The sequence below is a fragment of the Geotrypetes seraphini genome, chromosome 1, assembly GCF_902459505.1.
Source record: "Geotrypetes seraphini chromosome 1, aGeoSer1.1, whole genome shotgun sequence".
NCBI classification, from domain to species: domain Eukaryota; kingdom Metazoa; phylum Chordata; class Amphibia; order Gymnophiona; family Dermophiidae; genus Geotrypetes; species Geotrypetes seraphini.
Window position 1 is genome coordinate 165,188,798 of NC_047084.1, and position 24,028 is coordinate 165,212,825.

The 24,028-nt window shown below is 43.4% G+C and overlaps 1 protein-coding gene across 9 annotated transcripts in view; it reads right to left on the bottom strand.

Annotated features, from left to right (window-relative positions):
* MAP9 (microtubule associated protein 9) overlaps positions 1-24,028 on the bottom strand; it is a 208,716-nt gene that overhangs the window by 95,486 nt on the left and 89,202 nt on the right. For all 9 annotated transcript variants that reach the window (XM_033941213.1, XM_033941203.1, XM_033941260.1 and 6 more), the window contains one exon: positions 14,375-14,487. In XM_033941213.1, the coding sequence (XP_033797104.1) occupies positions 14,375-14,487 (113 nt within the window). The remainder of the gene's footprint in view (positions 1-14,374; positions 14,488-24,028) is intronic.

The window sequence follows — 24,028 nt, forward strand, 5'->3', positions numbered from 1 at the left end:
CAATTCCTCACCCTATTCAATAAATAGGCCAAATCAAATTGCCTATTAGATGAATGCCCATCCAAGATCATGCAAGTTGCAATACCTGAATTTAAAAGGGATCTATTCAACTGGGCAACATCCTCTCTTAAAAATGGGACATACCACGAGTATATGGGACATATACTAATCACACCCATCCCCAAAGACCAGAAAAACTCTATCACCCTGACGTCCAATTACAGACCCATAGCAAGTATCCCCTTGTTCTGTTGGAAGGACTGGTCAATCTGGAATTAGTAAACCACCTAGATAAATTCAATCTCCTAAAGAAACATCAATCTGGTTTCAGAAAAGGATACAGCAGAGACAGTCCTAGGCTCTATCCTCAACCACCTATACGATCTCTTCAGTAAAGGTACCAGCGCCCTGATCCTGCAGTTAGACTTTAGTAGTGCTTTTGACCTAGTGGATCATCAAATAATGCTAAATTGCCTAGAAGCAATGGGTCTCTCGGGAAGAGTTTGAAACTGGTTTCAAGGCTTTTTAACCAAACGATCTTATCAAGTGGTCTACGACGGGAACTAATCTAACTCTTGGAAAAGCCCTTTGGGAGTTCCTCAGGGTTCCCCTCTATCTCCCACCTTGTTTAACATCTATATCTCTTCTTTAGGTCACCTACTACAAAAGCTAAACCTAACATACTACATATATGCAGATGACATCTCTATTCTAATTCCTGTGACCAATGCCACCGTAAATCACATCTCCCATATTATGACTGAAACTGAACAATGGACTATCAATTTCAAACTGAAACTGAATTCAGAAAAGACGAAAATATTCTTGGCAAGCCCAAAGGACAAAATCACTAGAACAATAATACATCTAAACGGTCACGACCTCCCACTATCTAAATCGATAAAAATTATAGGAGTCACCTTAGATACCCACTTGACTCTGATCAAACACACAAATTCGGTAACTAAAAAGTGCTTCTCAACATCATTTATATGGGTATACCTAAAAAAAACGTGAGAAAATTAAGAATAGTTTAAAACACTGCTGTCTGCTTAATATTTGGACTAAAGAAAAGTGACCACATTAGTCCCTCCTACAGACTGCTGCACTGGTTGCCAATAGAGGCACGTATCCTATTCAAATTCTCTTGCTTCTGCTATAAACTGGTGTGGGGATTGGCCCCCAACTATTTACTGTCTCACTTTGAATTCTACTCCCCCGCAAGGACAACCAGAAACCACAGCCTCTTTGCCTTCCCGAAAATCGCAGGTTGCAGATACCGAACCTTTCTGGATAGAACATTCAAGTTTCAAGCTGGTAGGCAGCAAATTTGGCTAGGCTACCTCATTGATGGCGCCAAGTTGACATAAGGCGCCTTTCGGAAAGAAATAAAGACCACTCTATTCAATAAATTCATTTCCTAGCTAGACTTCCTCACCCCTTTTCAAAGCTACCGCTTATTTTACTGAATCCACTTTTCCTCATTAATGACACCCTGTACTCACTGTCAGTTTAATGTTCTCTTCACAAATTGTATTCAGCTATTCACTGGCTTTTTTTTCAACCATTTCAAAGTAAGTTGTCAAAAAAAAATATATATATATGTATAAATAAATAAATATAGTAGCCTATGTATATCTTTCCCCTTGCCAATTTGCAACATGTAATCACTGACTGCCCAGTGATCTCTTCTTTATTTGTACACTGTAATTCGCTGTAATCTCTTCTTTATCTGTACACTGTAATTCGCTGACTGTACAGCTAATCTTCACTGTGAACCGCCTAGAAGTCATAAGATTATGGCGGTATAGAAAAATAAAGTTATTATATTATTATTATTTTGTAAACCATTTTGATATAGCACAGTTACTTACCGTAACAGGTGTTATCCAGGGACAGCAGGCAGCTATTCTCACATATGGGTGACATTACCGATGGAGCCCCGATGCAGAAGCCTCGCAAGCAGACTTGCTTGTAAAAACTAGAAGTTTCGAGTCAGCCGCACCACGTATGCGCGAGTGCCTTCCCGCCCAGCACAGGGCACGTTTCCTCAGTTCCGATAGCTAGCAGAGAAGCCAACCAGGGGAGGTGGGTGGATTGTGAGAATAGCTGCCTGCTGTCCCTGGATAACACCTGTTATGGTAAGTAACTGTGCTTTATCCCAGGACAAGCAGGCAGCCTATTCTCACATATGAGTGACTTCCAAGCTGATCAGAATGGGATGGTGGGTGTTGGCAACTTAGGAGAATAAATTTTATAATACTGTCTGGCCAAAATGGCCATCCCGTCTGGAGAAAACATCCAGACAATAGTGAGAAGTGAAAGTATGAACCGAGTAGCAGCCTTGCAAATTTCCTCAATAGGCGTAGATCTGAGGAAAGCTACTGAAGCTACCATTGCTCTGACCTTATGGGCTGAGACTCTACTCTGTAGGGGTAATCCAGCTTGGGCATAGCAGAAGGAGATACAAGCAGCCATCCAGTTGGAGATGGTATGCTTAGAGATAGGATGTCCCAACTTATTTGGATCGAAGGAGACAAAAAGTTGAGGAACAGTTCTGTGTGGCTTGGTGTGTTCCAAATAGAAGGCCAAAGCATGTTTACAGTCCAGAGTCTGAAGGGCTGATTCTCCAGGGTGAGAATAAGGCCATGGGAAAAACACTGGAAGAACAAGGGATTGGTTGAGTTGAAATTCTGAAACCACTTTAGGTAGGAATTTAGGATGAGTACAGGTCGCTACAATAACCCCTTGAGATGTTGAATCTTTGATGAGCAAGTCATCCAGGTAGGGAAAAACCTGAAGACCATGGTTTCTGAGAGCTGCAGCTACCACTACCAGGCACTTGGTGAATACTCTGGGAGATGAAACTGTAGCACCCTGTACGATAATACAGATTGCCCACCTGAAATCTGAGGTATTGACGGGACCCCGGATGAATGAAAATGTGAGTATAAGCCTCCTTGAGATCTAGAGAACATAACCAATCGTTCTGATCTAGAAGGGGGTAAAGAAATGCCAGGAACAGCATGCAAAATTTTCTTTGACTAAAAATTTGTTGAGAGCCCTGAGATCCAGAATGGGTCGCAGATCACCTGTCTTCTTTGGAACTAGGAAGTAACGACAGTAAAACCCCCCTGCTCCGCTGTTCCAAAGGAACTTCCTTGATGGCACGGAGATGAAGCAGAGCTTGAGCTTCCTGAAGAAGAAGGACTGTCTGGGATGGACTGGAAGGATACTCTCTTGGAAGAAGCTCTAGTGGAACCTGAATGAAATGACGAGAGTATCCTTCCCTGATGATTGACAGCACCCAGAGGTTGGATGTGATTGTCTCCTATCGGTGATAAAAATGATGGAGACGACCTCCAATAGGGGAAAGATAGTTTAGAGACAGAACAGTGGAGGTTATGCTCTGTTTTAAACAATCAAAAGGGCTGCGTAGCCTTAGGTGCAGCAGAAGGTTGAGATTTCTGTTGCTTCTGATTCTGCTGTTTCTTGTGAGGAGGGCGAGTGTAAAGAGCTGCTCTCGGAGCAAAACGCCTCTGGAAAATAGGAGACGGGTGTGTAGGCTTGGTAGGAGCCGGCTTTGGCTTAGGTCTGACAATAGAAGCAAAGGATTTTTCATGCTCAATTTCTTGGTGGCTGCCTCAATAGATTCATCAAAGAGGTCATTGCCCGCACAAAGAATATTAGCCAAGTGGTCCTGAAGATTAGGGTCCATGTCAATGGTACGAAGCCAGGCAAGGCGGCGCATTGCTACAGAACAAGCAGCCGCCCTGGCAGACAACTCAAAGGCATCGGAAAAAGACTGAAGTAGATGTAATCTGAGTGATAGAGAAGCTATGACTTCTTGAAATTCAAAGTGTTTTTGAGTATCTAAATAACTGAGAAATTTAGGCAAAAGAGCAATGAGAAACTCAAATAAGTGATAAAATGGAAATGGTAATTAAGGACTTTAGAGGACATCATGGCATTTTGATAAATGTGATGCTGAATTTGTCCAAGGAATCTACCTTAGGCTGAGCGAACATCTGTTGACACTCCTGTGCCGAGCCACTCTCTTGGCTACTTTAAATGATCCTTTAGGAGCATCCCAATGAACTGAAAAGTTATGACGGGATATAAATAAAGATATTATTATTATTATTATTAAAACAGTCATATCAGGTTGCCAGGGAAAAGAAGAGGACTGGGCTCTTACTCCGCTCAGAATGGAGCATGGAGCGGACAGGGCATGCTGGGAGTCCAGCTGTAACTCCCACCCAAGATGGCCGTCACACTAGTGTTTTGATGCCAAAAAAGGCTCAAAAACAGCTTAACTAAAAACAAAAATCTCAAAAAAAGGGATTTTAGAAGTAGGAAACCCTAAAGGAAGGGGAAGAAATCTTTTAGACCATCTTTTTCAGACTCCACTCCCCTGATTTTTCTCATAGGCTATAATAGCCTTATTCACTCTGACCTGTGATTTGGAAGTGCTGCAGCCTGCCTCAGCTCTAAAAGTAGCTGGATCTGGAAGAAATCACTGCCTCAATGGAACTGTCCTCCAACGCTGAAATCTTCGTGCTGCCAGTCTGACTGATCTTCAACCTCCGCAGACTCGTGCACGTGAAAGGTAAAATGTAGCTGGCACCCTTAAGATCACCGCTGAACCCCCTGCGTTTACCAAACAGCCTGCATTCAAATACCTGCAACCTAGTAGGGAAACAAAGCTTTTAGGGGAATGAACCCTAAGTGCCACAAAAGTTTCTTCAGGCTGGCTAACAGGTACCACAGAGGGATTGGCCTGTGAGCTGCAGACCTGTCTGCTTTTTTTCCTTGTAGGCAGAGCTTTCCCCCCAATCAGGTGAGCTCTAAGCACTGAAAGCCACCAAAAACCACACACAAAAAATGATAATAATAAAAAAGAAATAAACAGAGCAGATCAGAAAGACTCATTTTGGCTTGTGTGCAAAAGGAAAAACTGAAGGTGAAGAGGAAGAGCTGAAAAGCTAGAGTGGATTCTTTCCGCACAGCTCGTGAGCATGAGGAGAATGCCCTATAGTCTAGAATGACACACCTATTGCACTAGAAATGGGAACTAAACTTGCCAAAAAGGTAGTACGAGAATCATGGTTTCACAATCTTGCTTGAGAATGGTCTTCGCTATATGGAGGATGTATGTAGGCATCCAAGTCTAGAGTACTGTGCTACTGAGATATTTTCTTATTAAGTGATGCGGCAAAGAGATCTATCGCGGAGGTGCCCACCCCAAAAGATCTTGCAGACAACTTTATCAGACAGTGTCCACTCCTGGTGTCACAAGTTTTGGCTCAGTTTATCTGCCAGGACATTGTCCTTGCCTGCTAGATTTTATGGCTATGAGAAATATTCTGTTAGAAATGCCCCTGTTCCATGTTCTGACAGACTCCTAACATTGCTTGTTTATGTAATATATAGTCACTTGATTATCTATGTGAACTAGAATGATCTTTTTGGCTAAACAATCCCTGAAACCCTTTAGAGTAGTGGTGCCCACACTTTTGGGGCTTGCAAGTTACTTTTAAAATGACCAAGTTAAAATGATCTACCAACAATAAAATTTTAAAAAACAAACACAAAGCACACTGTACGCAGAGAAAATGTTAATTATCATTTATATTCCGGGGTTTATTCAAAGAGGTCAAGGCAAATGACTCTATGCAATGTCACCTCAGTAACAACTATACAAAAATAGACAAATATACCCCCCTTCCTTTTTACTAAACCGCGATAGCAGTTTTTAGCGCAGGGAGCTGCGCTGAATGCCCCGTGCTGCTCTCGACGCTCATAGGCTCTCTGCGCTAAAAAACGCTATTGCGGTTTAGTAAAAGGGGGCCATAGTGCAAAATATAGACAGCAGATATAAATTCTCAAAACAGACACATTTTGATCACTAAATTGAAAATAAAATCATCTTTCTACCTTTGTTGTCTGGTGATTTCATGAGTCTCTGGTTGCACTTTCTTCTTCTGACTGTGAATCCAATATTTCTTCCCTTCTTTCAGCCTACTCTATGCTTCCTCTCCTCCAGACCTCATTCCCTCCCCCAACTTTTTCTTCCTGTTTCCCTGCCCCTTCCCTTTCTTTCTTTCTCCTTGCCCCCTTCTTTCTTTCTATCTCCCTGTTCCCCCTTTGTTTCTTTCTTTCTGTCTCCCTGCCCTCCCCCAAGCCACTGCCGCCGCCATCGGGGAATAAGCTCCCAAGTTACCGCCGCCCCAAGTTCTCCCTGCTTCCCAACCCAGAAGCGTCAGTTCAACCAACATTCCTCTCCCCGACGTCAATTCGGACGTTGCAGAAGAAGTTCTGGGCCTGCCAATCGCTGCCTGGCTGGCCCAAAACTTCTTCTCCAACGTCCGAATTGACGTCGGGGAGAGGAAGCCTGATCGGCCCAGTAGATCGTGAAGGCAACGTGAGTCTATCATGGAGCCCTGAATGGGCTCCGCGATAGACTCGCGTTGCCTTTGTGATCTATTGGTCGATCATAATCGACCTTTTGGGCACCCCTGCTTTAGAGCATACCATATTGCTCTTGGCTCTAAGAAACACATTTGATGACATTTTTCCTGACTAAACCACACAGTCTGGGCACAAAGCCCATCTAACTGAGCACTTCAGCTGAGCTTGTACACATTTGCCATTAGAGTTGCTTGACTTGGAGGAATCCTATATAATAAAACGCTAGCCGCGCATGCGCACTCAGACCTGCGTGATCTGTAATCCCTGATCTGTGATCCGTATGTCTGTGGTCACAGTGCATATGCGGCAGCCAGATCGGGAAAGCACAGAACAGCCGGCGACTCCCCCCACCTACCCTCACTCACAGCCAAAACCACCACCTCCTCCTTCTCGCCGGATCACCCGCCTTTAAATGGAGAGAAAAGCGCTGCACCGCGCTAACGCTGGCTTTGCAGTCTTCTGTCCACTGCGGACCGCCCTCTCTGACTACTTCCTGTTCCCGCTAGGGTTGGCCGCAGTGGATAGAAGACGCCGAAGCCAGCGGCTGTAACCGCCGATATCTGTTCCTCCAGCGGGGGTGGGGGGGGGGTGGGGGGGTGTCTGGGAGGAGAGGGATCGCGGCCGCTCAGCGCCCCCACCGAGGAGCCCAGCAACTTTCCACTGCCCGGGACCCGAGTCATTTGCCGCCGTCCCCCTTCCCTTCCGTGGGCCCGATTGGCGATTTAAGCAGCGTGTACAGCAGTCTTCACACGTTGCTTCGGGCCCTTCTACTGCCCTGATTTGCTCTGCCGCGTCTCTTATGATGTCATCAGGGACGTGCCAGAGGAAATCAGGGCAGTAGAAGGACCCGAAGCAGCGTGTGAAGACTGCTGCACACGCTGCTTGAATCGCCATGTGTAGTCGGGCCTGTGGGAAGGGAAAGGGGGTGTAGAGGAAACGCTAATGCTGCTGCACAGGGAACTGGTGTGGGGGGAGGGAAATGGAAGGGGGAGGGAATGCTGCTTTGGACAGACAGAGGGAGGAAGGGAGACAGAAAGAAAAGACGACACAGGGGCAGGTGCACAGGGAACTGGTGGGGGGGAGGGAAATGGAGGGGGAGGGAATGCTGCTTTGGACAGACAGACAGAGGGAGGAAGGGAGACAGAAAGAAAAGAAGAAAGACACAGGGGCAGGTGCACAGAGAACTGGTGTGGGGGGAGGGAAATGGAGGTGGAGGGAATGCTGCTTTGGACAGACAGACAACGGGAGGAAGGGAGACAGAAAGCAAAGAAGACACAGGGGCAGGTGCACAGGGAACTGGTGTGGGGGGGAGGGAAATGGAGGGGGAGGGAATGCTGCTTCAGACAGACAGACAGAGGGAGGAAGGGAGACAGAAAGAAAAGAAGAAAGACACAGGGGCAGGGAGATACACAGAAAGACAGACAGACAAAGGGGGCCAGGGACAGAGACAGACAGAAAAAAAGACAGCGGAAGTCGCGTCAGGAGGGGTGCGGGATGCGGCAGAGGGAATTTTTCCAATGGGTGCAACTGGCCGGCTGTCGGGAACCTCTGATCAGGGGCAGAGCAAGGTAAGTGTATCATAGGGATAAGAAGAAAGAGGGAGGGAGAAAAAGGAAGGGACGCCTACTGCTGGACAGGGGGAAAAGGAAAGAGGTGCTGATGGACAGGGTGTATGTGAATAAAAAGGAACAGAGGCCTAATGTTGGACAGGGGGGAGAAGGAAAGAGGTGCTGCTGGACAGGGGGGGAGGTAAAACAAAGGGAGAAGGGCTGCTGCTGAATAAGGAGAGCAGTGAAGGGGTAGTGGTGGACACAGGGGAGGTAAAAGGAAGGGAGAATGGACAGGGGGAGCAGGCAAGGGGTGGTGATGGACAGCCAAGGAAAAAGAAAGACAGAAAGAAAGAAAGCGGCTAAGGAGAGAGAGAGTAAGAAATAAAGAGAGACACACACACATATATTCTAGAACCCGTTAATGTAACGGGCTATAAGACTAGTTTGGAATAAAACGCTTTATTTATTTATTTATTTAAAAAAACCTTGTATATCGTCTGGAGTCGCAGTGGTTTCCATGTAGATATACATAAAGCAAAAACAAATAATACAAATCTCTCTTAAAAACAATATCAAAACACATAGGAAAAAACCTACAAATTCTTCAATGATATATTAGATGACATGTTGGTCAGATCGATCTGTATCGTCTACCACATCATTTTTTTTTTTTAAACACTCAAAGCACTATGAGGCCAAACAGCAGAATGCAGTACTGGTAGTGGTCTTTCCCTCTATGAACTGCAGATACATCCTGTGGCCAGGATGTATCTGAATGTTAATATAAAAAGTCCTTTAGATCCAGAGAACAAAGCGAGCTCCCTCCTTGAAGTAGCAGTATAAGGGAGCCTAAGGAAACTATTCTGAACTTCTGCCTGGTCAGATACTTGTTCAGATCGCTCAGGTCTAGGACTAGACAGAATCTTCCCAATATAATCAGAAAATATTTGGAATAAAATCCCTGCCCTCTTTCCCTTGGTAGAACGGGTTCAAAGACACTGGCATGTAAGAAGGAAGAGTGCTTCTTTGTATGTATTTTCTGATGCTGAGAGCTTAATGGTGATACTCTTAGGGGAAATTTGGTGGCTGGCCTGCCAAATGAAGATGGTTTCATATCCAGACTATTTTGAGAATGTACCTGCCCATATTCACGGTACTCAATAAAGGTCAAAAGTGCCTGGCAAAAACCCAAATAGTAGCAACCTTCAATGTTACCGATCAAGGGCAAGCAGTGGCTTCCCCAATGTCTGTCTCAATAATAGGCTATGGACTTTTCCTCCAAGAAATTATCCAAACCTTTCTATGCTTACCACAACTGTGACAATGCATTCCAGAGAACAACCATTCTCTGAGTGAAAAAAATATTTCCTCCTATTGGTTTTAAAAGTATTTCCCTGTAATTTTGAGTGTTCCCTAGTCTTTGTAATTTTTGACAGAGTAAAAAAATTGATCCATTTGTACCTGTTCTACACCACTCAGGATTGCGTAGACTTCAATCATATTTCCCCTCAGATGTCTCTTTTCCAAGCTGAATAGCTCTAAACTCTTTAGTCTTTCCTCATATAGAGGAGCCCCATCCCCTTTCTCATCTTGGTCACTCTTCTTTGAGCCTTTTCTAATTCCGCTATATCTTTTTTGAGATAAGGCGATCAGAATTGAATGCAATACTCAAGGTGAGAATGAGATCACACCATGGAGTGATACAGTGGTATTATAACATTCTTAGTCTTAACCATCCCTTTCTTAAATAATTACTATCATCTTATTTGCTTGTTTGGATGTTGCCACATATTGGGTGGAAGGTTCCAGCACACTGTCTACAATGACACCCCAATCTTTTTCTTGGGCGCTGACCCCCAAGGTGGACCCTAGCATCTGGTAACTATGATTTGGATTATTCTTCCCAATGTGCATCACTTTCCATTTGTCCACATTAAATTTCATCTGTCATTTGGATGCCCAGTCTTCCAATTTCCTAAGGACTACCTGCAATTAGTATCATCTGAAAATTTAATCACTTCACTTGTTGTTCCAATTTTCAGATCATTTATAAATAAATTAAATAGCACTGGTCCCAGTACAGATCCCTGAAGCACTCTATTTACCCTCCTCCATTGAGAAAAATGGCCATTTAACCTTACCCTATGTTTTCTATCCAATAACCAATTCCTAGTCAAAAGCCTTCTGAAAATCTAGATATACTACATCAACCGGCTCTCCTTTATCCAAATATTTATTCATATCTTCAAAGAAGTCAAGCAATTTGGTGAGGCAAGATCGTCCTTGGCTGAACCCATGCTGACTTTGTCCCATTAAATCATGTCTATGTGTTCCACTGTTTTGCCCGGCACTGAAGTCAAACTTACTTGTCTGTAATTTCCCAGATCTCTTCTGGAACCCTTTTTAAAAATTTGCAAAACACTGGCTACCCTTCAGTCTTCGGGTATTTCAAACGATTTTAGCCCTCCGCTTTGGCACCTCCTGGAAAAAGAGGCCAGTAGGCCTTGAAAGGGTTTAGGGATATCAGCTTTATCATTCCTTATGAGCAAAAGGAGGGGCAAAAATTACCAGAGCAGTCACTAAGTAGGAACATACTGAAAATAGCAGAATAGCAAAATAGGTTTTATTAATCAACAAAAGACCTGAAGCAGTCACATTCTGGCAATTGCCTACATCAGGGGTATAATTTCACCTTTGCCCACAGAAAAGACTTAACATGTTAGATGAATAAACTAGTTCTCTGTCTTAAAAATAAATGATCAACAACTCAGGTTGCCAGTGCAGAGGTTAGTGAAAAGCAACCGGCCCTGTCAAGTCTTTTTTGATTAATAAATGCTGCTTTGCTATACTCTTTTCAGTGTGTTCCTACTTCTTGACTTCTCTGGTAATTCTTGCCTCTCTTTTTGCTCACAGATGAGTGGTCTTTTGTCAAGGGTGCTTTGAGGACACTGTTGACCTCAGTGCCTTGGTGCTCTCAATGGGAAATGATACCAAGATAGCTTAGCCTTCATCCAATATCTTTTTTATTTTTTTTTTAATATCATTTTTCTTATATTACATTCAAGTAAACTATAACTTGAAATAGATCCATAAAGTCAAGGAAAAAGAAGGAAAAGATACAAAAAGAAAAAGATTATCTATTATTTAGTCCACCATATTGAGGGAGATCAAAGGAAAATTATCAGTGGAAACAATTGTATTCAAATTAAAAAGCGGCAATTCTCTGCAAATCCTATAGCTGGTTTATGGCAAGCTATACATTCTCAGCTATGGACACTACTTGCTCTTTTGATTCTATAAATCCTAACAGTTGCTTAGGTTCAAAAAACAGATAATTCTTATTCTGAAATGTAACAAAACATTTCACAGGAAATTTTAACAAAAATATCTCTCCCAGGACAAGGATCCTTGGCCTTAATGCCAAAAATTTCTTTCTACGTCTCTGAGATCTTTGAGACATATCTGGAAATATGCGAATATTAGAGCCTAATAACTGATCATTTATATGACAAAAGTACATATGTAATATATATTCCCTATCACTTTCCAAAGCCAGAGTTATTAACAAGGTTTTCCTTTCTGTTATAACCTCTAAAGAATTATCCAGAAAAGTTGTTAGATTAATATCCAAGTACATTTTCCCCTTGAGTCTTGTTAGGAGTTGACACCTCCACAGGTTTCTTTATTTGAAGATAGTTAGCTCTTAAAATAGGAGGCAAATTTTCTGGTGGAATAGCCAAAATTTCCTTAAAATACTTCCTTGCCCTCTCCGTAGGTGAAATAAAGGGACATTTAGGAAAATTGAGGAGTCTCAAGTTGTTTTTCCTTAGTTGATTTTCAAAGCTTTCCGTTTTCCTTGAAATAAAATTCTTTCCTTGACCAATTCAGAATTTAAAGCTTTCATTTCACAAATTTTTTCCTCCTGTTTCACCAACTTTTCATTTATATCTTTAAGGGTCAAACCCTGTTGCTTCACTTTGGAATAGATAGTCCCATAATCAGAACTTAAAGTGGAAAAGGGCAGTTTAAGGTTTGCGTCCATAACTGATATCGCCTGCCATAAGGCCTCTATGCCTATATTTTCAGGCTTCTCCAACACCCCCAAATCTGATTTTAGTCCCACCAGAAGCACCTCTCACTTCTGCCCTGGTGTTGGGTAACTGATGTTGTTCTCCAGCTGCTCCAGTTCCCAACGAAGTTGGGATAGACGGCCCTCCATTGCTGAGGTCCGAAATCTCCCCTCTGGGCATCGGCTCCTCAAGACACTCCCACCACTGGCTTGCTTCCGGGTTGAGGTGGAGCCTGCCTTTGCTCCGAGCCTGTGAGCTGAGTTTGCCTTATGAATTTGGGCTCTCTTCCAAAGTACAGACTACAGATTCACCCGGTTGGAAAAAGGCTCCCACTATGGTAGTCTGCACAAGTTGTTGTGGTGCCACTATCACCACTGAAGGGTTGCCGCGGAGAGCTCCCTTCCTCTTCCCCATAACTAGGTAACAAGAGTGCTGTTAAAAGACGCCGGCAAACCTAGAATGACGGAACCTCCCTCTCAGGCGTCCGCTCCTGTCGCCATCTTGATTCTCTCACTTCTGTCTTTCCATCCAATATCTTGCATCATGCTCCCTAAGTACTGATAAAGAAGAGGTTGAACCCTTCCTCTTATTCAGAAGGGAATCGATAATGGGAGTGACTGCAACATTCTCAGAATGTCAACAGATCTACAGTATCCAGTGAAGCTTCTGGACCCAAGGACACTAACATTTCTGATGCAAAAGCTGATGAACTTAACAACAAAAATTTTCTCTCTCTGCTTTTCCCTACTATGAATCTCTCCTTTGACAACTGTAAACCAAGAATACAATGAGAGCAATCACTTTAATGAATATGATCTTTTTACACCAGGAATATCTATTGAAGCCATCGGGGGTTTTCTTTTGAAACATATCATCAAGGAAAATAGTCACAGCAAAATCAAATGACCCAATGGCTCCAAAAATACCTGAGCAGGGAGCCTGGGGTCAAGAAACTAAAGACCAGCGAATCTGACCATGATGATAAAGGGAATGGAACTAAAGAGGAACTCTTCAGCTTGGAAAAGAGACCGCTGAGGGGAAATAAGTTTGAAGTCTATAAAATCCTGAGTGGTATAGAACAGGTACAAGTTACATCAAAAGTTACAAAGACTAGGGGACACTCAATGAAGTTACAGGGAAATACTTTTAAACCAATAGGAGCAGTGGTGTAGCAAAGTTGAGAGGTGCCCCTCCCCCACCTCCACACACTCCCTCCCTGCCCTCTCCTGCCACGTGCTACTTCCCTTTCCCTGTACCTCTGTGATGTTTCTGGCGTGAGCAGCAACCCCCAAGCTGTTGTCGCACCTGCTCTTCCTCTGATGTCATTTTCTAGGCGCAGGTCCAGGAAGTGACATCAGAGAAAGAACTGACACTGGTGCAACAGCAGCTTGGGGATTGTTGCTCATGCCAGGAACGTTACAGAGGTACAGGGGAAGGAAAGTGCATGACAGTGAAGGGGGGGGGAAGGAGTGAGGGGGGAGGCAGAGAGGAGGATGGGTACCTGTGCACTCACCAAGACAGCACCTGGGGTGGACCACCTCCCCTTACTATGCCACCTAATAGGAATAAATATTTTTTTCACTTAAAGAATAATCTCTGAACTTGTTGCCAGAGGATGTGATTAATGTAGATGGGTTTAAAAAGTTTTGGACAAGTTCCTGAAGGAAAGGTCCATAGTCTATTATTGTGACAGACATGGGGCAAGCCACTGCTTGCCCTGGATTGGTAGCTTAGAATGTTGCTACTATCTGGGTTTCTGCTAGGTACTTGTGACCTAGATTGGCCACTGTGGAGACAGGAAACTGGGCTAGACGGACCTTTGGTTTGACCCAGTATGACTATTCTTGTTCTTAAAAATGACTCGGACCAAGCTTACAAGAAAAAAGAAACTTGAAAACCAAAAATACAGACTAAAAAACTTTTGGGTACTTCTTGAAAACTCACTTGGATAGCAACAGGACTTACAAACTGAACAGCAAAACCAAAAAACTGTGATGGAGATGCCATATTATGGTGGAAGGTGGGAACACGTGTGAATGCAAGGTGAGTCTATTAAAAAGCTTTTGGAAAAAAAGATGCTGCACTGGGATCCCTTGGTGGGGGTCACCCATAGATAAAGATTATACAGATCTGCTTGTCCCTCAGAGAAAATGTTGGCTTATACATTCAAGTCTTTATACAATTAACCTGATTATGTCACAAATTACCTATCATGGTACATATGTCTATCAAGATCTTACTGCCTACAATAAACTTTTTTGCACTAAACAAGAATTGTTCTACCTGGTTGAAGAAGAAATCTCCATTTCTGAAATATCTTCTTTGTTTTTCATATTGTTAATTTCTACTGTTTCCATGCTACTGACATTCTCATCTTTAATTGTGTTTTGGTCAATCTAAAGAAAAGAAACTACAGATCAGAAAAGTAACTATAGATCAAACAGCCAAAGAAAATGTATCTAAAATAATAAAACCCTTACCCGCGCATGCGTAGTTTAAGTAGCGTGATCCCTTCCGCTGTGATTTCTGCTTCCGTTGCCGTGTTCTATGTGTGGCGCGTGCGCGGCGCTGGAATCTGTGGCGGTTTGATTTGCGGCATGTAAGAGGAGCCTGCAGCGCTGATTTTACTCATTGCCGACGTCGCTTCTTGCCAACGGATGTGTGAGACCCGGGAGGAGGGGGGGATGAGAAACGCTACTGATGGCTGGCCTACTACAGTACAGGGGGAGCAGGGAAGGGGTGCTGCTGTACGGGGGGAGGGAAAAGGAAGGGAAAAGGGCTACTGCAGGACAGGGGGAGCAGGCAAGGGGTGGGTGCAAAGGGAAGGGGGAATGCTGCTGCTGCATAGGGAAGGGGGGCCCAATGCTGCTGCTGCACAGGGAAGGGGGGAAATACTGCTGCTGCTGCACAGGGAAGGGGGAATGCTGCTGCTGCACAGGGAAGGGGGGGGAATGCTGCTGCTGCACAGGGAAGTGGGGGGGGGAGAGGGAAAGGGGGCCATGGAGAGAGACAGAAAGACAGGCAGACAACGCACGAGAATGAAAGACAGATACACAGAAAGACAGTGGGCAGGGAGAGAGACAGAAAGAAAGACAGACAGAGAGACAGACAGACAGACAAAGGGGCCAGGGAGACAGACAGAAAGAAAGACAGACAGCATGAGGGAGAGACACAGAAAGAAAGACAGACAGCATGAGGGAGAGACACAGAAAGAAAGACAGACAGACATATATTCTAGCACCCGTTAATGTAACGGGCTTAAACACTAGTCAGATAAAAAAAAATCTTGTAAATGCTTTATTTTATAATGAAAATTGACTTCAACCTTGAAACCATGAAATCTACAAATAAATAAGTATAATTTATGCAATATTTCACATATGATCAGTAAAATACCTGATAGAAAAATTATGGTTGTTGCTGATCAAATCACTTCTACAGGAGTCAGAATGTGAGAACATAGGGATTTTTTTTTTTTTTTTTTTTTTTTTAGAAAGGATCACTGTACACTAGGGACAGTGTTGCCAGTTGGGTGGTTTTCCCGCCTAATTGGGCTAGTTTTTAAGCCTGACGGCAGGAAATAAAGGACTTGGGCGGGAGGCGGGTTTTTGGGCTATTTTTTTCCGTAACTGGCTATTTTGGGCGGGTAACAGGTTGTTTTTTTTTTTAATTGGTTCTGCTGCAGCATAATGGGCCAATCACAAATAACCTTAGGAACTCTGAGGTTGTGATTGGTCCATTGTGCTCCAGATGAACCAATGAAAATTTGTCAATCTCGAGACTAGTCCAGCGGGAACAACCAAGCCCCACTCTGGTATTGCCACCCACTTCTTTGAGTGAGTAATGTATTTAGCTGCAGCATGGGCTGGAGGGAAAGCGGCAGAGCCGGTAGCAGGTTGCCAGTGAAACTGGCATTGCTTCATAGAGAGATGGTAGGAGAAGCTGGCTGGGGAGTCATGGGATGATAAATGCTGGCTCAGGGGGGATAGGAAAGAGTGTAAGAAATGTTAGCTGGAAGGAGACAGGGAAGAGAGAGATGCTGGCTGGGGGTGGGGGTACAGGGATAAGATGCTTAATGGAGGGTTTACAGTTGGCTGGGGGGTACAGTGATGGAGAGATGCTGGCTGGGGCTGTGGGGTACAGGGATGAGATGCTGACTGTGGGTATACAGAAGGCTGGTGGTCCAGGGATGAGAGAGATGCTGGCTGAGGAGGTCCAGGGATGAGAGAGATGATGACTGGGAGGGAGAACAGGCATGAGAGAGAGGGATGAGTGAGAGATGCAGATGATGAGGTAAAGGAGAGATTTTGGCTCCGGAGTGGAAGATCCAACACACCAAGAAGAACATAACACAGAAGAGATTCAAGATGGGGACTGAGTGTAAATAGAGGGACACTGAAGTAATGCTGGGACAGACATGGAGAAGAATACTTGATGGGGAGAGAATTGAGACGGCATAAAAGGACAGCTAGACACAGGGACATTGCTTGAAAAAGGGTGATTTTGACAGAGGGACGATGGAAGCAGACATTCGAGGGTGGGGGTTTTAGGGGTTCCAGCAGGATGGACTGGGCTTCCCTCCTGCTAATCGTCTTTGCCGGGGATGGGGGGGAGAGGATGGGTTCCTTGCCGCAGCTGCTAAACTGATCGCGGCAGGGAGATTCCCTTGGTCCGATCAGCTCAACAGCAACCCGATTCACTAACCGGTGCCCGTGACATGGACGCCGGTTAGAGAATCATGGTGGTTAGGCAAACTTAGGCATCTGTCCGTGAGGACAGACACGATTCTATACAGGACGCCAGTGTGCGAATCCAGCCCGTTGTGTCCAGAAGTTTGAAGAGTTTTTAATTTGGGGAAGTACTTTTACGTTAAGTGCTTGTTTTTATTGTGTTTTTCCTAAATATTTTGTATTTGAGTTTTGGTCTTTTGTACACCATTTGGAATATGTACAGTGTATAAATAAACAGTCTGTTTTTGTATGACATATTTGTTTAATAAATTAGGTTTTTCCAGTGGCAATTGTTTGGGCTACTTTTTGGGCTATTCCAACACAAAAGTTGGGCTACTTTTTGCCATGAGTTGGGCTGCAAATTTTTTTGCCATCTGGCAACCCTGACTAGGGAGGAAAAGAATCAGAAAATCTTAGAGCACTGTGAAAAAGAAATATCATTTAAATAAATCAATAATTTTAATGTTTATTTTCCAGCTAATTAGGAGTTCTTGAAGGGTACAATAAGAGTTATTAATGTTTTCAGAGGGCGAGTGTTATAGTTAGATATGTACACTTGCAGCTGAACAGTTATCTAAACAGAAAAGGTAGAAAAACAACATGCAGAATTCAAAGCAGATAAAGAACACCTATTTCAATAGTGCAAATAAGTCCTCCTTGAATGCCTGATACTTTTTTTTTAAACTGACCTGGTCACAGCACTCACCAAAATGGTATGAAATCTATGTGGGCTAGTGAGCTCTGGGAGCCCCTCCAAGCTCCACTGGCCTAAACTGCTTAAAAAACAACCCAAGTATTAAAGTACTTTTGAGTCCCCACACCCTTAAAAAAATACTCCTTCTTAAGCTTGTGGGTGGGCCCCTCTGTTCCCCATTAAAATATTGCTCAAAGTTCCAGTAAACTTTGACCAGGAAAAAGAAAGAATAATCCTCAATTGCTTGTTCCCTACAGGTGTTATTTTAAAAAATGTCAACAGCTGATTGCTGTCTCCAAAGTAGCTGAGAGCCAACAAATATCTTCTCATGCAAAGTTTGTGCCAATGGCATTATATCCCCAGTCTCTCTTTCTCTTTCCCCCCTTGCCCCATGTTGGCAGTTTCTATCTTTAACAAAAACACAGCCAACTCTGAATCTCCAGTCTCTCTCAAATCCTCTACTCTTTTTTTGTGCCTCCCGCTCCCAAATTTCTTCAATATCACCAGTATTCTACTTTTTGCTACCCACCCACTTCCACCAGTACAACTTTTAATTGTTAATGTGGTGGTGGTGATGTGTTATAGTTTATAGTTTCAGTCCGGGCTGTGGAGTCAGTACACCAACTCCGACTCTTCTATTTTTCTACTGACCAACTCTGATTCTGACTCCTACTGATAGTAGGCTTACCATTTTTGTTGTTTTTGATCTAAAGTACTGGTAAATATAAAGCAAAGATACTTGCCAGTGTTCTCCGAGAACAGCAGGTATATATTCTCACATGTGGGGAACCCAGTATGGACACTACCAAGTGCATTGTGACTAAATCTTTAGGCAGTGCACATACAGAGCACATGCCACTGCCTTCCTGCCTGATGTTGGCTCGTGGGATCATCAGCCAACCAGGGGAGGTGGGTGGGTTGTGAGAATACATGCCTGTAGTCCTTGGAGAACACCTGCTACAGGTATTTATCTTTGCTTTCTCCGAGTACAATATTCTCACATGTGGGACTGCCAAGCTGCCAGGATCATGACTCTGGAGAAGGGTAATGGATATATAAACATAATCCTGGCAAAACAGAAGAGGGTTGAAGGGAGAGTTGGCGCTCAGGAAGTAAACACAGCCCTGAAGGGTCAGCCCAGTGTGAATATATGTGAAGGAGAGACAGTCCACTTGCCAAGTGGAGGTGGTTCTCTTGGTAACAGGAACTCCAAGTCTGTTAGGGTTCAAAAGCCACAAAAAGCTAGGAGGATCCCCTATGAGGTTTAGTCCGGTAGTATGCTAGAGCACATTTACGGTCCAAGGTGTGAAAAGCTGCCTCTCCAGGATGCTTATTCAGTTTTGGAAAGAAAACAGACAGAACTAGGGATTGGCTGAGGTGAAATTCTGAGACAACTTTAGGTAGGAATTTTGGATGAGTTCAAAGCACTACTCTGTGGTGGTAGAATCTTGTGTAGGGAGGATCCGATACAAGAATTTGAAGTTCACTCACATGGCATGCAGAGGTAAGGGAAATGAGGAAAATGACTTTCCAAGTGAGAAGTTTAAGAGAGCAAGATATAAGTAGCTCAAAGGGAGACTTCATGAAAGCAGACAGTACAATATTAAGATCCCAAGCAACAAGTGGAGGCTTGATAGATAGTTTAATGTGGAATAGGTCTTTCATGAAAAAGGTAACCAAGGAGTGAACAGAGAGATGATTTTGGCCAAGGGAGAATGAAAAGCACCGAGAGCACTGAGATGTATGTGAACCAATTTGGTTTTTAGACCAGAGTTAGAAAGGTGAAGTACAATATGGATAGCAATGGACAGGTGACAGGTTCCAAAGAATGCATAGTACACGAGAAAGAATATCTTATCCATTTGAAGTGGTAACAGCACTTAGTAGAAAGTTTTCTAGATGCTTCAATGATCACAGATACTGTAGCCAAGAGGAAGGCAACATTTACTTGCTCAGTGATAGAAACATGCTGTTAGTGATAAGGAACGGGTGATGGGGTGAAGGAGCTCTTGTTCTGTGCCAGTAGTGTTGGGAACGGCTGCAACTTGCACGGTTTCTTGATGGAGAGCTCTAGGAGAAGCGAAAACCAAATTCCTACCTAAACCAAACCTGATGTGGCCAAAAGTGTGCTAGGAGTATTATGGTGCCTCAATCTTGGTGAAGTTTGAGTAGAGTTTTCCCGATGAGAGGTTTCGGTAAACATAGAAAACAGAAAAAAATGAAAGCAGATAAAGGTCTTTCTAGTCTGCCTATCTACGCCATCTACTATCCCTTTTGCTCTCTTAGAGATCCAATTAACTTCTCCCAAGCTTTCTTAAATTCAAATACCATTTTTGTCTAATACCTCCACCAGGAGGCCGTTCCATGCATTCACCACCTTTTCCATGAAAAAGTATTTTCTGAGGTTACTCCTGAGTCTATCCTCTTTCACCTTCATCCTATGCCCCCTCATTCCAGTTTCCTTTCTTTTTATTTATTTATGAATTTGAAATATAATATCAAGCATTAAACTTGTACAGAAAAGAAATTAAGCAAAATACAATCTACAACAATCCAAAAATAAGATTGTTAGACAAGTAGATTACTAATACACATAAAAGTTACAATGGCTTAACTTAATTCAAGTCCTCAAATTGGATCCAAAACTTACATAGTGAGTGAAATAGAAGTAAACTTAAACTTTAAGAATCACTGTCTTAAACAGAGCACAAAATGCATAACTTTCTAATGAGCTTAAGATTTTCCTTTATCCAACTGAGATATAGACAAGAAAGTAGTTAATTGACAAGGTTCAAAGGAAACATATTTATTCATTTGGTGATGAATAAACATATTTATTCATTTGGTGATGAATTCATTTGAGTGTTGCAAGTAGAAAGTATCCCCTAAAGCTAACACTCCTGGCTTAAGTAAAAGAAATTCACACCTACGCTTCTGCGTTCCACGTGATACATCGGGAAACATCTGTATTTTATGTCCAAGAAATTCTTTCTGTTTATTCTTAAAGAATAAACTCAAAATCCATGTCTTATCTCGTTGAAGAGCAACAGATATTATTAAAGTTGCTGGGGTCGCAATTTCTTTATCTGACGTCTCCAGTAACACTGAGACATCCATTACCTCTTGAGGTGCAGACCTCTGATGTTGATTTTGACCACCTGCAGGCAAATAATATACCTGAGACAATGGAGGTAAAAGCTTATCTGAAATTCCCAAGAATTTCCTGAAAATATCTTTTGATCATTTCCCTTGGTGTCACCAAATTGTCTTTGGGAAAATTAATCAATCTCAAATTATTACTTCGTACAGTGTTCTCCAACATTTCAATTTTCCTCCTAAGGCTAATGTTATCTTTAATTATTGTCTCTTGAATCTTTTTGGAGGAAATTAAATCCTGTTCCACTTTCTGAATACTGGATTTAGAATCACTCAATTCCTCTTTAACTTCTTTCAATTCTTTTGTATGTTCAATCAGTTTCCCTTCAAAATACTGAAAATGGGGGTTAATAGCTTTTCCAAAATTAGCCACTAAATCCCTAAGTGCCTCTAGTGTAACTTCAGAGGGTTTAATAGGAACAATGAATTGCTGGCCAGTGAAAAAGTTCTCACCCAATGTAGAAATCTCTTTCCTCTCCTCTGGCTGGAAGTTCCCCTCAGCAGCTGATAATATCGCCTCTGGTTCCTTGGCTGGGCTTTCCAAATGGAGCACCCCTTCTACTAAGCCCTCCAAAGCTGGTGAACTTGCCTCAGGGAAAGGAAACTGCCCTATCTCCGGGGTTTCCTCACCCCTTGAAGAGCTTATTGTCCGGGGCTGCGGGGGTGGAGCTCGAACATCGGGGCTTAGAGTGGTATCGGGTCCTTGGAGGATTGCAGCGGTCTCGCTCAATCGCGGCTTCTCCTGCGGACGGCTCATTGATGCGACTGGAGCATTTTGCATACGCCATAGGATATCCTCAATTGAACCCAGCGGGACACCTCTGGAGCGGCGTGAGGCAGCAGCAGCGCTTCGGCCGCATCGCTTAGGCATATCCAGTAGGAGGGCGAAACTTCCCTCTGTACCGTAAAAAGTTTTAAGAATCTTCACTAACTCCCAGGGCGTGTTACTCAGGTAATGCAGGGAGCAGCCATCTTGGATCATTCCAGTTTCCTTTCAATTAATTAAATCTTTTGTGCATTTATGCTACATAGGTACTTAAACATCTTTATGGTATCTCCCTCTTTTCCTCCAAAATATACATATTAAGATTTTGAAGTCTGTCTCCATGCTTTATGACAAGGAACACTGACCATTTTAGTAGCCATTCTCTGGACCAACTCCATCCTGTTTATTATATCTTTTTGAAGGTGCAGTCTCCAGAATTGTATACATTATACTAAATGAGGTCTCACCAGAGCAGAGTCTTATACAGTGGCATCATTACCTCCTTTTTCCTACTAGCCATTCTTCTCCCTATACACCAGAGCATCCTATTAGCTTTTGCTGTCACCTTTTCTATCTGTTTGGCTACCTTAAGATCATCATATACAATCACACCCAAGTCCCATTCCTCTTTTGTGCACAAAAATTTTTGTTCCCTCGGGTTATTGAAGTCCAAATGAATGACACTTCATTTCTTAGCATTAAATCTTTCCTGCTAAATTTTTCAAGCTTCACTAGGTCCTTCCTCTTGTTATCTACATTGTAAAGGATATCTACCCTACTGTAGATTTTGGTTTCATCTACTAAGAGGCAAACTTTGCCAGATAGTCCTTCAGTAATATCGTTTACAAAAATGTTAAAGAGAGCAGGCCCAAGAACTGAACATTGTGGCACACCACTAGTCATATCCCTTTTATCAGAATGAGCTCCTTTTACCACTACCCTTTGTTGTCTTCCACTCAACCAGTTCCTAACCCAGTCTGTCACTGGACACTCAGTTTATTTATTAGCTGTAGAACCTTGTCAAAGAACATTGAGCCATGCCGGTTCTTTATTCTTTTTCCTCTTTGATCCCTTGTTGATACGCAGTATATATACATTTTGCGCCTTGGTGACCGTATCCTTAAAAAGAGACCAAGCTTGCTCTAGCGTCTTTACAGTGTTTATCCTCTTCTTAATCTTCTTCCCCACCATGCATCTCATCCCTTCGTAATTCCTTTTCAGAAGGTTAGCGCTGTGGCAATCGCTCCGAACTGATGTTTCGCCCCTATTTCCAGGTTGAAGCGGATCATATTGTGATTGCTGTTTCCCAGCATCTCTTCTACTTCTACATCCTGTGCCGGTCCTCGCAGTCCATTTAGAATTAAGTCCAGAATTGCGTTTCCTCTCGTGTTTTCCTTGACAAGTTGTTCCAGGAAGCAATCACCTACCATTTCCAGGAGCTTGGTCTTTCTAGCACAGCCGGTGGTACCTAGGTTCCATTCTATCCCCGGATAGTTGAAGTCGCCCATGATAACTGCGTTGCCTCCCTTGAAGTTGCATTTAATCTCATCTATCATTTCTCCATCAATTTCTTCGGACTGCCCTGGGGGTCGGTAGTAGATGCCTATCCTCGTTTCCGGTCCATTTGTTCCCGGAATTTTGACCCTTAGAGACTCTAACTTATCCGTCTGTTGTGCCATGTTCTCTCCAGTAGATTCAATTCCCTCTTTGATGTATATGGCAATACCTCCTCCTTTTTGAGTTACTCTGTCTCTGTGGTATAGTTTGTATCCCAGTAGCACCGTGTCCCAGACATTTTCCTCAATCCACCATGTTTCCGTGATGTCAATGTTATCCTTTTGTGCCACAGTTTCTAATTCACCCATCTTATTTCCAAGGCTCCTTGCGTTCTCAGCCTGTTCCTTTCTTGCGTGTACTTCCCTTTTGTGTCCCTTTCGGTCTGTCTTGTTTGCGATCTGGTGAATCTTCCCCTCCATCTTCCTGCACGGTATCTTCCGGGTATACTGGTTCCCGAATTATTGACTCTCTCTCATGGTTGACTGTCAGCTTTCCCCTTCTTCCTAGTTTAAAAACTTATCAACTTCCCTCTTGATGTTGCTTGCAAGAAGCCTCGTTCCTTCTCTGCTGAAGTGGAGTCCGTCCTTCCTGAATAGCTTGCTCTTCTCCCAGAACGTCGTTCAGTTGCGCACGAAGTGGAATCCTTCTTCACACCAGCGCCGCATCCACGCATTGACTGCTTGCAGCTCCATCTGTCTCTTCTCATCTGCCCTGGGTACCTGCAGGATCTCGGAGAATGCTATCCTCTGTGTTCTGGTCTTCAGCTTCCTTCCTAGCATCCGGAACTGGTCCTTCAGCACTTCTCTGTTGCAGTTCCTGTTGCTCACGTTGTTCGTCCTCACATGGATCACCACTGCCGTATCTTCTTCTTCCACACTGTCGATGATCCTGTCGATGCGGCTCACTATGTCTTCTACCTTGGCTCCCGCTAGGCAGGTCACCAGTCGATCCAGTCTTCCTCCCGTTATGTGGCTGTCAACTTGTCTGATGATAGAGTGTCCCTCACGACTATTGCTGTTCTCTCTATCTTCTCT